Raw genomic sequence first — 14,730 nt, forward strand, 5'->3', positions numbered from 1 at the left:
TTGGGATTTGACTATGCCGTGATCACTACTGTGTCAGCTGTATCATGGGACGTTTGAAACGTTTCTCGCGTTCGAGGGTCGGCGTTCGAAGAGGGAAGTTCGTTGTGATTGTGATGATTACAGTGTTCCATTGGACAGGCGCTAACATTCTAGTCAGAAAATGGACCAATGGACATGTTGTTAAGGTGCTGTTATGGCAGGCTTCCAATACTTCGTCTTAAGATTTTTAATCTCCTAGTTCTTATATAATTCGTAACTTAAAAATATATCAAAGTGGTCTTGATTGTGATGACCCTTCAGAATATTTTGCTTTCCAAACAAAATCACTTGAGTTTCACAGATTTTATGCCATTATAAGAGATACAGACTGAAACTCCTACACGGTTCGTGGACGCATTCATGATCAGATATTGGACCCGCCTTGTTCAGTTAGATGAGAACATGTTGAGTGAGAAAATATTTGTTTGGGATTTCACACTGTAATTGATTCTTTGAAATGTTTGAACGTTTGATGATTCAAACATCGATATGTATGTCGATATTCTGTTGCCTTTTGATCTCTCAACAATACGATAACGATTACGCTTTCAACAGGAATACAAATGTTTTAAAATTGCTAGCGATAAAAGGAACCTTCGTACTTATATGTTATGCAAAATTGTTTATAAAACAGAACCATACGTATGACGCTTTCTCAGCGATCAGTTGGCGCAATTTCCATCTAGAGTGTTGCCTCTGCGTATAGAAACTGGCAGATCATAAACCTTCGAGGGTCTATGGGTAGGTACAGAGATGAAGCAGTAATTTTTAGAAAATGTAGGTTTTTTTGCAATCAAAATCGAAGATGAAATCATTTCCCTTTACATTGTAGTTTTTACAATTACTATCTTACTATTTATAGACATGGATGATGACGGTGATTATAATAGTCTGTCAGTAGGACGATAAGTTAATGTATTTACTAACAGCGAAATATATCGAAAAAGCGTTTATAAAAAGAAAAGAAGTTTATATAAGAAGAGCTAAATATTGTTTATACTCTAATTGTGTCAACTGCTGGAGAGGAAAGAAAGGGCATTGAGGTGTACTCTATACCCTATGTCTCATGCTTCTGTATAATAATTTATTTTACAGTGTATAGGTGACTTATAAGCCCATTGGCTGGGGGGTCTTTTCCCCCTCATGTCACTGTAATAAAATAATCTACTACATTATGATTATTACGAACAAAGTTGAAAGGCACTGTGAATAAGTTTACTTTTTGTTTGGATTATCATAGGATGACGTTTGTCATTTCGAAGGCATTGTGTATTGCTCTAAAGTTAGGAATGATCGAATTTCAAAACTTAATTGTCGTCATTATGTTGCTTGACAGAACTATTTCAAACTGGATAAGCTTAGGTCTTTCCAGCTTCGTAGGAAAAACAAAAGCAAAACCAAATAAAACACGTCACTTCATCATTTAACTTTATAAATTTTGTCATAAACCCGAGATTTTTCGATGTTAAAGGAAAATTAATTAAACAATTGATGACTCATAATTACAGAGCCCCTCTACAAACAAGATTCACAGTTGCCATCATGTGTGTGTATATGTGTGTGTGTGTGTGTGCACGCGCGCGCACGTTTGTGTGTAGTGTGTGTAAAATCAACTGAATCAAAAATAAATTATTGTAAACCTAGTACTCATTCACATACTAAAAATTATCAAAACAGCTCAGAGCCCTTTATTTCCTCTCCAACTTTGTATTTTTTATTTTGAAAGTTAGGTCTTTCAGGTCTCTTTGAAAATTTTAACTTTATAATAGTGACTGGGTATGAACTGAAAATGCTCCAGCCTTTCAGCTACATGTATATGTTGCAGTTGTCTGTAAGTAGACAATTTTCTCTAACATTATTACCGTGAGATTGTAACCTCATATTTTTCTAATCAACATGACAAGCGACATTCATCATGTATGAATTGAAATTTAAAAATATCATTATTACAGTATATACTGAAATGAAAATGCTAAATCTCTTTCACTGCTCCCATATCATTGTACCATCACTTCATCATTTTGTAGCAAATGTAAGCTTTTTTGCCTTTGTCAAATCCTTTCAGCTAAACATGCTTATTTGTGATATCGGAATTGCAAATTAGCCTATGTGAAAATTCAAAATGTTTTTCACTTCAATCAAATTGTATCATCAATAAAGATAGTAATTTCATCAACTTTGTTCAAGTCCTTTCTGGCAATATCACTAATTAGGAAAATTCATTACACATTTCTGGACACTGTCCCTGGAGGGACTGTGGATAAAGAAACAAACATATATTTTTACTGGCTCTTAATGAAAGAAGAAGGCTTTTCCATCAGCTTTAATGAATTTATTAAATTGGTACAACTTTCAAAGGAGAATAAAAGATCTAACAACTGGAAATAATGCGGCAATCAGGAATTGACTTGCTGAAATACTTCTTTCAGGGAAGAGGGCGCTTTACCTTGCTCGATCGTCACGTGATTCAGCTGAATCTCAGTAATATGGCTGCCCGATCGTGATTTGTAGTCGAGCACAGTCCCCGATCCACCACAGGTACGTCGTATACATTGCTTGCCCACACGAATAACATTGAGCGATTTGCGTGTTTACCTCGTAACTCGATTGGTGAATTGCTGCATACTACTATTATAGACTGAAAATGGGCTACCCAGGTCAACCATGGACCTATTAGATTTTGTTGGTTCATGGGTCAACTCACATGTACAGAACTGTTGCAAATGTGCAATGTAATCATACTGTAATGTATCACATTGGTACTACCGATCAAGTCATCACTGGTGCTACAATCATGTCATTGTCTGTACATCCACTACTGATATTTACGAGCCTCCGTAGGTTTCTTTTCCCTCTAACGTTCGTATGGTGGTTTGTTCGTCTTTCCCTTGTATATCGATACACATGCATCATGCGTTGTCGGCCTGTCCCCATGGAAACACACCACATTTGTCAATGCAGTGCCGGGATTCAGTGTAGACAGTGGCACTATAAATACCATGACAATGGAGGTAAAAGAAAGACCTCCATTCTATGACGATGTCTTTGTATGATCACATAACAGTACTGCTACCTTCATACGCTTGACATCCCACTTACAGGGACCATGGTCACTTATGTTAATCCTTTTCCACACAAACAGTGGCATCAAATGATAACATAAATAGTCACATCAAATGTTTACCGAAATGAGAAAGTTAAACTTTCCTGCTTCCTGCACCAGTACAAATGTATGTGTAATATTTATGACAGGACTGAGTGGCGATAGGCTTGGCATTATCAGTCGACTAAGATGGGTGACGTGTCAAGTAGTTTTGACAGCAATGACGGCAGTGTAGTTGCAGATGTTACCCACCCAGCTGCAAGAAATTGGATCAATGCTCATTCACAGACTTGTAAATGTGAGTAAAAGAACATCGTTCTGCATTCAAGATAGCACTGTCTTTATCCCACATCAGAGTGTTACAGTGTTCTCACCAGAAAAAAAAAATTTGTGGGACATTTTGTCCCGCTGACCAAAAAAAAGCGGGACAACGGATGATTTTTGTGAGACAATATATAAATATGTTAAAAAAGTCAAACTGCAAATACGAACCTTATTCTATGCATGGAAAAAATAAAGGACTCAACAACTCATTCAACTTAACAACTTTTTTGTAAACATTCGGTGAAAATATCAACTGATATTGAATATCAGTGCCTTTTAATGAAAAGTCTATGGGACTTTCGTTCTTTCCAGTGTGAAAGTCCATTTCGGGGCCCTCTACAATAACAGTAGTTGCTGGAGTGTCCAGTCGTTCAGCTCCCAGTTGATTCCTGTCATGAGTTACTTTTTTTCGCACACTAAACCCCCTTTCACAACCAGCAGAAGGAATAGGCCAAGTCAGCATTTATTTAGATCAGGAAACATATCCCTATGATGTTTGTAAACAATCATCAACTTTTGACGTGAAATTTTGGTCGCCAGCCAAGGCTACAAATTTTGTCAATTGATTGAAGCATGGAAAAAAGACGCCCATGTTCTCACGTATAAGTTCGCCTGGAATAATATACTTATCACATGCGCAAGCCAAGAATTGATAATTGTTTGCATAATAAGAGAACTTTCCTCCAACTATTCCACATTTAAACCTCGGAACTACTTTTGGAATAATATCATCAATCGGCAGTGGGCCAGTTGTCGATCATTTCCAGTCGTAGGTACTAGGTCACGTGGGCGAGGAACGGAGCAAATGCCTGATAACATCACACAACACGTATCTCCCGCGAGGTTTATACATGATTCCAAACATAGCAAAGACCTAAAAATTATCTCAGACAAAGTTGCGTTATTTTTCGAGAACAAAAATTCACTGAATCTCAACGGCACGAACACTATAACGTCGTTCCCGTCAAGAGCCTGGTTGCCATGCGGAACTCACAGTATAATGCTACCAGCTTCGAGTTCGTTGTTTTCGAAAAATGTTCATGTAATTCCTTAGGGATATACAAGCTTTACATTCTTGTGTTTTCGTAGTTCGGATTATCGTTGTCGTAGCCTATGAAAATATTTATCGTGCCCATGACGCCTACAGCTTCCGCGAATTCCGTGGACATGTACCGGTATGCATGCAAGGCGAACACCACGTCCAGTGCGTCAGACTACCACAGTCTCGTGTGGTTCAATACACGACGGCCGCTGTGTGGTATACGTAATGATAATGCATCCACACATCGGCCATCATGTATCGAATCACAAGTGACTGTGGCTTAAGTACGCCCTCTGACGGGTATTGCCTCCAGATTGCCTCGGTTTCAACCAGGAAGTGTAATTACTCGCGTCAATCATTTACGTCCATGGTGAGAAGTATTGGCTGTATGATACGGCCGGCCGCGCCGTACGGCTGGCATCACGAAAGTTTATAATTTCAAAGGCGCGCCACTATTGGCGCACACGCCCAAGAAATCCGCGACAAAACAGAAAAATACGCGAGAATGTCGCGGAATCGCGGCCTGGTGAGAACGCTGGTGTTACAGTATATAATTTTCATTGTACACATGTATCGTGTGTCAGGTAGCTACTTGTCAGGCCATGAAACTGAATGTGAATCAGGCAAACACAACATCCATATACAGATTGCTATAATCTCCTTTTTCTTATCTTTTATGCCGTTCATACACAGGCCATTAAAACGCCTCTGAAACGGTTCTGGGCCAATACTGGCACAGAAAGTTATGTGTGGACACTCCGAAGTGGTTCTGAAGCGTTTCAGATTTGAGACGGTTTAGTCGGCCCGACCTGAGCCGTTGCAGGGATTAACTCTATCTGCAAATCGCTGTGTGGACGGACCGAGCTGCTTCAGAGGCGTTTTAAACGCCCTCACGTGACAGGTATTTGTAACATAACAAACAACAACCAACATACAATATTCGCGTTGGTCATGGCTGCCGAAATCAGCTCTACATCTCGTGGAAATAACTGGTCAGACGACGAAATAAGTTTGCTGATCTCAGTCTAGGCAGACGAAAGCATTCAAAGAATGCTAGGGAGAACGTGTCTCGATAGCCTTTTGTACAAAAAAAATGCAGAAAAGGCTCAACAGAGAGGTTTAAACCGGACAGCAGATCAGTGCCACTGCAAGCTCAAGGCACTGAAGCTAAAATACAAAGAAGTTGTCGACAGCAACAGACCATGAAGGCGCGACTTTGCACAATTTTTAAATATCGGATATTTACAATCTAGTATCGCAGTTTGACATATCGACGATTTCGGGACTAATATCGATACTAGACGATACTAGAATGAACTGCGGTTGTCCCATGGGAAGCCGCGTCTATGAAATTGCCGATATTTTATACCGGCGATTTGGGGACTCTAATATCGATACTATGACAGAACCCCATGGACGATACTAGATTCATTCAAATCGCGCGTAAATATAAGATTTATATATCGGAGATTTCACCACCTTACAGTTCTGACTTCAAAGGACTGACTCTAGCTTCGATACTAGCGATACTAGATTCATTCAAATTGCGCGTAAATATCCGATATATATCGGAGATTTCACCACCTTACAGTTCTGGTCAAACCTGACTTCCAAGGACTGACTCTAGCTTCGATACTAGCGATACTAGATTCATTCAAATCGTGTGTAAATATCCGATATATATCGGAGATTTCACCACCTTACAGTTCTGGACAAACCCGACTTCCAAGGACTGACTCTAGCTTTGATACTAGACGAGACTAGATTCATTCAAATCACGCGTAAATATCCGATATAGGCCTAAGGTATATCGGAGATTTCACCATTATACAGTTCTTATCAAACCCGACTACCAAGGACTGACTCTAGCTGCGATACTGGACGATACTGGATTTATTCTAATCGCGCGTAAATATCCGATATATCGGAGATTTCACCACCTTGCAGTTCTGGTCAAACCCGACTTCCAAGGACTGACTCCAGCTACGATACCAGACGATACTAGATTCTGTCAAATCGTATGTAAATATCCGATATAGGCCTATATCAGAGATTTCACCACTTTAAAAGTTCTGGTCAAACCCGACTTCCGAGGACTGACTCTTGCTTTTATACTAGACGACACTAGATTCATTCATTCATATCGGAGATTTCACCACCTTACAGTTCTGGACAAACCCAACTTCCAAGGACTGACTCTAGCTTCGATACTAGACGATACTAGATTCATTCAAATCACGCGTAAATATCCGATATAGGCCTAAGGTATATCGGAGATAAAATCGCGCTAAATATCCGATATTTATCGGAGATTTCAGCCCTTTTAGATCTAGCTAAGCCAATCTAACTTTGATATTGTGTAGTCTAATTGCCGTAAATATTGGATATCATATAAAAGTGCAATGTTGGGGTGTCCCCCAACAGAAGGAGCGGCAGAGGCAGAATATCGATGCCTTTCTTCGAATAACTGTCTCAGATCCTCGGTAATTGGCCATCTGTCAATCCCAGTAGACAGCCAACAGAATACCTGTTAGCTATGCTAAACATTATTCTGAAAAACAATACATTCGAATTTAACAACGAATTCTACAAACAAACATGTTGGTGTGTCATGGGATCGCCATCGTCACCCGAGATTGCCGATCAACATCAGTTTCACGGATTAGAACTGGAAATCATATGTGAACACACAACAAAAATATCACTATGGTGTAGATTCAGAGACGATATTTTCCTAATCTTCATTGGAACGGAGCACGAACAGTATAGCGGAACAGTAATTAAAAAAATGCATCCTACTGTACTTTCAAATTTTCATATGAAAGTTATTCAGGCGAAATAACATATCTTGACCTAGTCATTTACAAAGGTCAACGATACAACAACGAAAACATACTAGACACTAGAACGCACACAAAATCAGCAGATACATTCCAGTTCTTACACAGAAAATCATGTCATCCAAAATCAACCTTCAAGGGCCTGATCAAAGGCGAAATATTAAGGTACATGAGGACATGTAACAACGAAGAGGACTTTTACAACAAAGTCAAAACATATCATGAAAAATTGCTACAACGAGGATATTCACAACAAGTAATATCGAAAGAAGAAAGAAATCCAACATTGGCGACACGCTCATAAATGTACAAGTACACAATCTTACAGAAAAGAAAAAATGAAACACAATCAACTGACTCCAATATAAATATCCTAGCCTCCTTACTGGACGAACAAAACACTGACAATAATTTAGCCACAAACAGTGAAACAAGAATCCAAGGGGAGAAAATATCAAAAAAAGCGACTGAGGAAGAAACCACACTGGTTTCGAAACGTAGCGTCAAAGGATCGCACTGTCATTCGACAGCCATATTACGGCTACGTCTCACCATGGCTTATATCTACACCAATAGCCAAACGCACAAAATAAAACATGAACACAGAGAACGAAAAAAATAGTGTAGGTGAAACGTGGAGCCGTTTTCCCTTTATTACAGTTCTGAACGTATCAAACTCAAGGGCTAAATCGGTTAACGATTGCATTTGGTCTGCATTCAGATCATTAAAGCGACGATGACTCGGTTTGGACCACATATGCAGCAGGTAAAAAAACAAAAGACAAGCAGTACGACGTCGTTCATTTCAGCCATCGATAGGCTTGTTACAATGCCGTATGCTTGGTCATACACACCTTTTGAACTCGAGAGGCCGCATTAAGACGTCTTAAACACAAAAACAATGGCTTAATTTTGTGAGTATGGATGCAAGCGGACACAAACTATTAATCCCCTGTGTTTACAAATCACAAATAGTGTTGCAGAAGCGTTTAAATTTTTACCTGTCTGAACATAGCATTTGTCCGTAGAGTAATTTCAGAATACTTAACCAAACTCTATGCAAACTTTGTGTTAATCATAAATCTAATTCAAATGAATATTTTGCCATTAAGATATACTGTTTTCATGAGTATTTCAACCCTAAAATAGATTGTATGAAGAAAACATGTGAAGCTATGCATTTACACTTGTCTGGTATCTGTTAATCCATAAGTAAGAACATGACATTAACAGAATTTGTTGTACATCCATCCATTCACATCAATACTTGATGCCGTAGATAGTAAGGTTATTGCATTTCATTCCAGTACCAGTGGTTGAAGTTGAAAGATTATGGAAGAGATTTTGCTGGCTTGACAATGGAAATAGTGATGGAATACTCACCAAGGCTAGACTTGCAGAGTCACATGTGATGAAAGATGACATTCTCAGAAAGGTAAAATGACATCATCATTAATAGATGTTCAAATTACATATAACCATTATCCTATTGTTTGGCTTTGTCCCTAAGTAATGGGAATGGTGCCATCTTGGAGAAGCTTCAGTTTGATGTTCTGGATTAAATGTCCTGCATTCCCAGATTTTATCATCTGGATGACAAAACTATGATGTAACCATTTTATAGCAGAAAATTTTCACTCTGTAGATTGTAATATTCAGTTTTTTGAATGGCAGTCAATATGAATGTAAAGAATGCCTTACTATTCAACAGTCTTTTTCCATTTTACAATTCAATAACAGGCATAGCAAAATTCTCAGAAATACAACTTCTGTCAAAGATTAGTTTTTGTCGTCTTGAAGTAGATCCAGTGTAATGAACTATATGGAATGTTTACCTCTTGATACAAAATATCACCAATACTATAAAATGTTTACCTCTTGATGCAAAATATCACCAATACTATGAAATGTTTACCTCTTGATACAAAATATCACCAATACTATGAAATGTTTACCTCTTGATGCAAAATATCACCAATACTATGAAATGTTTACCTCTTGATGCAAAATATCACCAATACTATGAAATGTTTACCTCTTGATACAAAATATCACCAATACAATGAAATGTTTACCTCTTGATACAAAAATCACCAATACTATGAAATGTTTACCTCTTGATACAAAATATCACCAATACTATGAAATGTTTACCTCTTGATACAAAATATCACCAATACTATGAAATGTTTACCTCTTGATACAAAATATCACCAATATCATGAAATGTTTACCTCTTGATACAAAATATCACCAATACTATGAAATGTTTACCTCTTGATACAAAATATCACCAATATCATGAAATGTTTACCTCTTGATACAAAATATCACCAATACTATGAAATGTTTACCTCTTGATACAAAATATCACCAATACTATGAAATGTTTACCTCTTGATGCAAAATATCACCAATACTATGAAATGTTTACCTCTTGATGCAAAATATCACCAATACTATGAAATGTTTACTCTTGATACAAAATATCACCAATACTATGAAATGTTTACCTCTTGATACAAAATATCACCAATACTATGAAATGTTTACCTCTTGATACAAAATATCACCAATACTATGAAATGTTTACCTCTTGATACAAAATATCACCAATACTATGAAATGTTTACCTCTTGATGCAAAATATCACCAATACTATGAAATGTTTACCTCTTGATACAAAATATCACCAATACTATGAAATGTTTACCTCTTGATACAAAATATCACCAATACTATGAAATGTTTACCTCTTGATACAAAATATCACCAATACTATGAAATCTTTACCTCTTGATACAAAATATCACCAATACTATGAAATGTTTACCTCTTGATACAAAATATCACCAATACTATGAAATGTTTACCTCTTGATGCAAAATATCACCAATACTATTAATACAATCCATACCTCAGATAAGAAAATGCAGCATAGTGTAAAATAGACAAATACTAGAGTTAATCATACTAGCTTCCAATAAGAAGTGTAATCTCAATAAAAATAGTGTTCCCTCTTTCATACAGCATTAATAACAATGTATCTTCTTCATTCCTTCATGTGTTCCCTATGAGAATACACTGAGAGATCCAGGAATCATTGTGTATAGTAAAGTTATGAACAGTTTGGAAACAACATCATATATAACAACTTTGATATTACTCATTCTTCTGCAGGATAGTCAATAATCCAATCATACTGAATGCTAAACTTTTCTAATTATTGGTTTGCTGAATATCATTAACAGTAATGAATCAGCAAATTAGATACACAATATCCTACATAATAATGAATCAGCTAACTAGATACACAATATCCTACATAGTAATGAATCAGCTAATTAGATGCACAATATCAATCAGCTAATTAGATGCACAATATCAATCAGCTAATTAGATACACAATATCCTACACAATAGTGAATCAGCTAATTAGATACACAATATCCTACATAATAATTTTCAATTGTCAGTTTTTTATTTATGAATACAGAATTAGACTCCTTCAGTTGGTTGGATTAACTATTGTCTTCTGAATAGCTAAAACCTGATGAGCTGCTGAATGTCATCCCAAATGACTATCAAAATTTCAGCCTTTGCTTTATTTCAATCACATTAGTATCATTTTCTTATTTTTTCTATCTAGAACTTATAAACTCTGCAGTGTATTTTTTCCATTTAGAAACTGGATGTCAGTGATAAGCATAGTATAAAATCAAAATTAATATAGTTGTAATGACAATTTTATGCTCATTGTGTTTAAATTGTGAATTTTATTTAGATCTTACAGCACTTTCCAAGAACTGAAACGCAGGGAATCACATTTCAGACATACTGCAATGCCGCTAAATGGTTTGAAAATGCAAATATTGAAAACAAATCTAGAGGTAAGTAGAAATTTGTCAACAATTATGACAGCAACGACACTGTTGACGTAATTTAAATCAGGCACTTTTAATACCACTGAATGACTGCCCATTGTAGCATTTCTTTTGTCACACCTGTCTTGTCTGTTTGTAAGAATAATATGTTGAAAGTGAAATAAAAAACAATGCATATTTACATTTTTTTTAATTGAATGTAGTAGAAATTTACTCTCAAGTTGTAGACTCATAACATCAACAAGATTGAATCTGAGCTCAGCAGAGTTCATGACATTGTAAGGAACATTCAGTGTTTTCTCCAGGATTGTGCTAATCCCCCTATCTAATCAAAATCCCTCTACAAATAATCACAAATGCGGGACATGTCACCCCTTCTAGAATTAGGTTTGAGGTTATGATGTACACAGAGTATTTACAGTGGCATTCCACTTCATGATTACTGCCCATCATGCAACATCATACAGTTGATGTAATCTACTATCTGTAGCCACAGTAACGTCATAGAACATACGAGCATCCTATTGACAGATGGCCTCCATATTACAAAACTATGTTGGAACTGAAATGAATCATTGAATGAAGTTTGAATAATTTGTATAGACTAAATTTATTCAACGTTTACTGAATGAAAAATAGTAAAGGGATATGAGTCTTTTATTTGATTTTTGACACATGCTGTAATATACTGGTGAAAAAATCTCAATTTGCATAATTTATTATAGTCCCCCTGTTATCAGAACCAAATCCTCTCTAAATTTCAAGCAGAGGTTGACATTTCCCCTTTGTGAGAGAAACCTGGAGAATACACTGAACATGGGACGTAGCGGTATGTAATGGCTTTACTGCCATCCTATCCATGGATCATTAATCTCTTTTGGTTCTTCTGGTTCGTCTGACATGCAATCAATTAATGACTGTACTATCATACAGTGTCACAAGACATGCAGGTATTGAAATGTAAAGTCATTTATTTTGAAACCAAGATACTGGTAGTAAATTTATTCTGGTTTGAAGGTGATTTTAATTTGGTCTCTGTACACCTGGAGTTTGATAATGAGAAACAAAAACTATAAAATCATTTATTAAAGATAATAAACTACATCATCTTAAAGATTTCATTGAATTTTTACTGTCACTAAATTTCTTATGTTCTTTTGTGTAATGTCAATTATTAGTATTCAAATATTTTTCAAATGGAAAATATTGCATTTATAATCCAATAATTCATAGATTGACATAATTTTATTGTTTTATTGTTGACTAAAATGTATGGTGTTGAATGTGGTGAAATAAGACAGACCCAATGCCTATGTCCAGGTGATATTGTCAACACACCTATATTGAACATGGCAGACAGCGCTATAACACAAACTCACCGACAAAACCGGTTTACTAAAGTGTAAATCCTCTAAATCTTTGTCAACATTTCTGTATTCTGTCCTTGTCACTCACCGGCCAACTTCAATGCATTGAAATATAGACTTAATCAATAATTTCTCAGAAGAAAGGCAATTACTCAAACCTTTTTTATTTGTCATTTCTTTGCTTTTAGAAATAGAAATTACAAATATGAATCATTTCTTTTTTTCCCCTATTAACAATTGTCTTGCTCTGGATGGAAAACTGTTCCGTTGTTGATGTCAGTACATGGATTTTTGACCGGCAGTTCCATTGCCTGATATCCCTCTGTGTTGGTTTCTAGGATAAGTAAGGAAAGAAGGGTTTGTTTGAGGTAAAGAGATCAGTTTTAAGGATATATTAGATCATATAAACACACTGCATCAACCAATATATCCAAAATCAATAAACTAACGACAAGCAAACATTGCCCTTCCTCCAGCTAACATTCACATCACTCATATGTATTTGTGTAAATCCTGCACCAATAAATACTACAGTTTAAAATGAAATAATTCACTCCTGCAATTTCCTAAGTGACTTGCCAATTATACCACTGTTGCCTTGCACATAGTCTGGCAGAGACCCTGCGATTCGCGTTCTTCCCTGTTGGAAAGCGGGCGCCCTTCAGAGACGCGATGCGAATCCCAGGGTCTGGACGTTCTTGCAAGCGACCGGTCGGATTTCTGCCTGATCCGGGTACTTTATAGAACTCCACACATCCGTTAATCAAAACAAAAATGACAAGTAGCATAGCCAAATAAAATGAAAAATAAAACCATACCACATATATAGGTCTACCAGCTACTAGTATATATTCTCTCCGCCCAGTTAGATAGGTGTTTCTTTTGACGTCAATACCCTTATGAATATTCATATACTTGCAAGAACTGACAGTCGCTGTGTCTGGCAGCGCGTGCTCACAGCTGCACAGCGTAGCCTTCGAATGCAGGCCCACCGTGGGCGCGCACAAAACAAGGCACGGCAACTGTGGAGAGTCTACCTTGCACACTATAAAGGCTCATATTATATAGTAGGTATATTCTGCCTATTGTATATATGAAAGGTTTGCTTTGTAGAAGTGTACCAGTTACGCACTATATGTGAACTAGGGTTCTCCACAAGAGGATTTTGAAGGGTGGGCCACCCCTCATTTTCACACAAAAGAATATGTAAATTATGCATTGTCATATAAAGTGACCGCCCCTCTGTCTTTTCAAGCTGAGAAAAAACACAGTGAGTGTGTTAAACCATAGACCCTCGAGAAACTCGAGGGTCTAGGGTTAAACTCTAGACATGGTAACTGAAAGCGTTTGTTACAGAAATATGTCTTAAGACTAGAACAAAAATTAACACTGGATGAAAAACAAATGTCCAAATTTTTCCACAGACCTCCATACCTCTTTGCCCCTCACCTTGGCAACTTTAATTGTCAATAGTGACATTCATGTAGATGATGTAGCTTCTAGTATTACATGCCTCGTATATCGAACGTCGCGCGCTCCATACGATTCAATGGTAACTCGCCGATGACGTCGCGGGCCGCATAGTCATCACTGGACTGAAAGTGAACCGGAACTATTTTCAAGTTGAAAACTTTTCTACTTAAAAGTCTTGAAATTGCATGTTTTGCACAGAAAATCCGGTTTTTCGAAAATTTCGCATAAAAATATTGATAAACCGCGTAACAGTAATTTAAATATATCAATGCGCCATTCGATGATGAAAATCGCTCTATTTTTAACCGTTTTTCGTCTAAAATGAAAATAAAGCATTTGACTATAATTTGCCAATAAATGTAAATATTTTTGGTGCAAACTGAGTAAGAGAGGCATGTAATAAAAATATTATAGCCCAAACAAGGGACTATGTACCCTCGGGGTAGGTGACCATTTGCCCTCCTTACGTCGGGCAAATGGTCATCTACCCTCGGGCCCATAGTCCCATGTTTGGGCTATAATATATAGTATTGTATATACTATGATTAGAGATTGAAGTAACTGTGTCACTGTGGCATGGCAGGTGCCAGAAAATATGTTGAGAGTGGACTTCTAACAAAGGTGACAGACTTTTTCAGGAATCATACACCAAAAGGAT

General features: G+C 36.9%; 1 protein-coding gene across 1 annotated transcript in view; it reads left to right on the forward strand.

Moving 5' to 3' along the window:
* Positions 1-2,507: 2,507 nt before the first annotated feature.
* The window catches only part of LOC139122487 (mitochondrial potassium channel ATP-binding subunit-like), a 61,639-nt gene continuing 49,416 nt past the window's right edge, over positions 2,508-14,730 (forward strand). Inside the window, 4 exon segments of the mRNA XM_070687889.1 lie at positions 2,508-2,577; positions 3,292-3,440; positions 8,656-8,783; positions 11,133-11,238. Of these exon segments, the coding sequence (XP_070543990.1) occupies positions 3,332-3,440; positions 8,656-8,783; positions 11,133-11,238 (343 nt within the window). The 5' untranslated portion in view covers positions 2,508-2,577; positions 3,292-3,331.

The sequence above is a fragment of the Ptychodera flava genome, chromosome 22 (genome assembly GCF_041260155.1).
Source record: "Ptychodera flava strain L36383 chromosome 22, AS_Pfla_20210202, whole genome shotgun sequence".
In the NCBI taxonomy this organism is placed as follows: domain Eukaryota; kingdom Metazoa; phylum Hemichordata; class Enteropneusta; family Ptychoderidae; genus Ptychodera; species Ptychodera flava.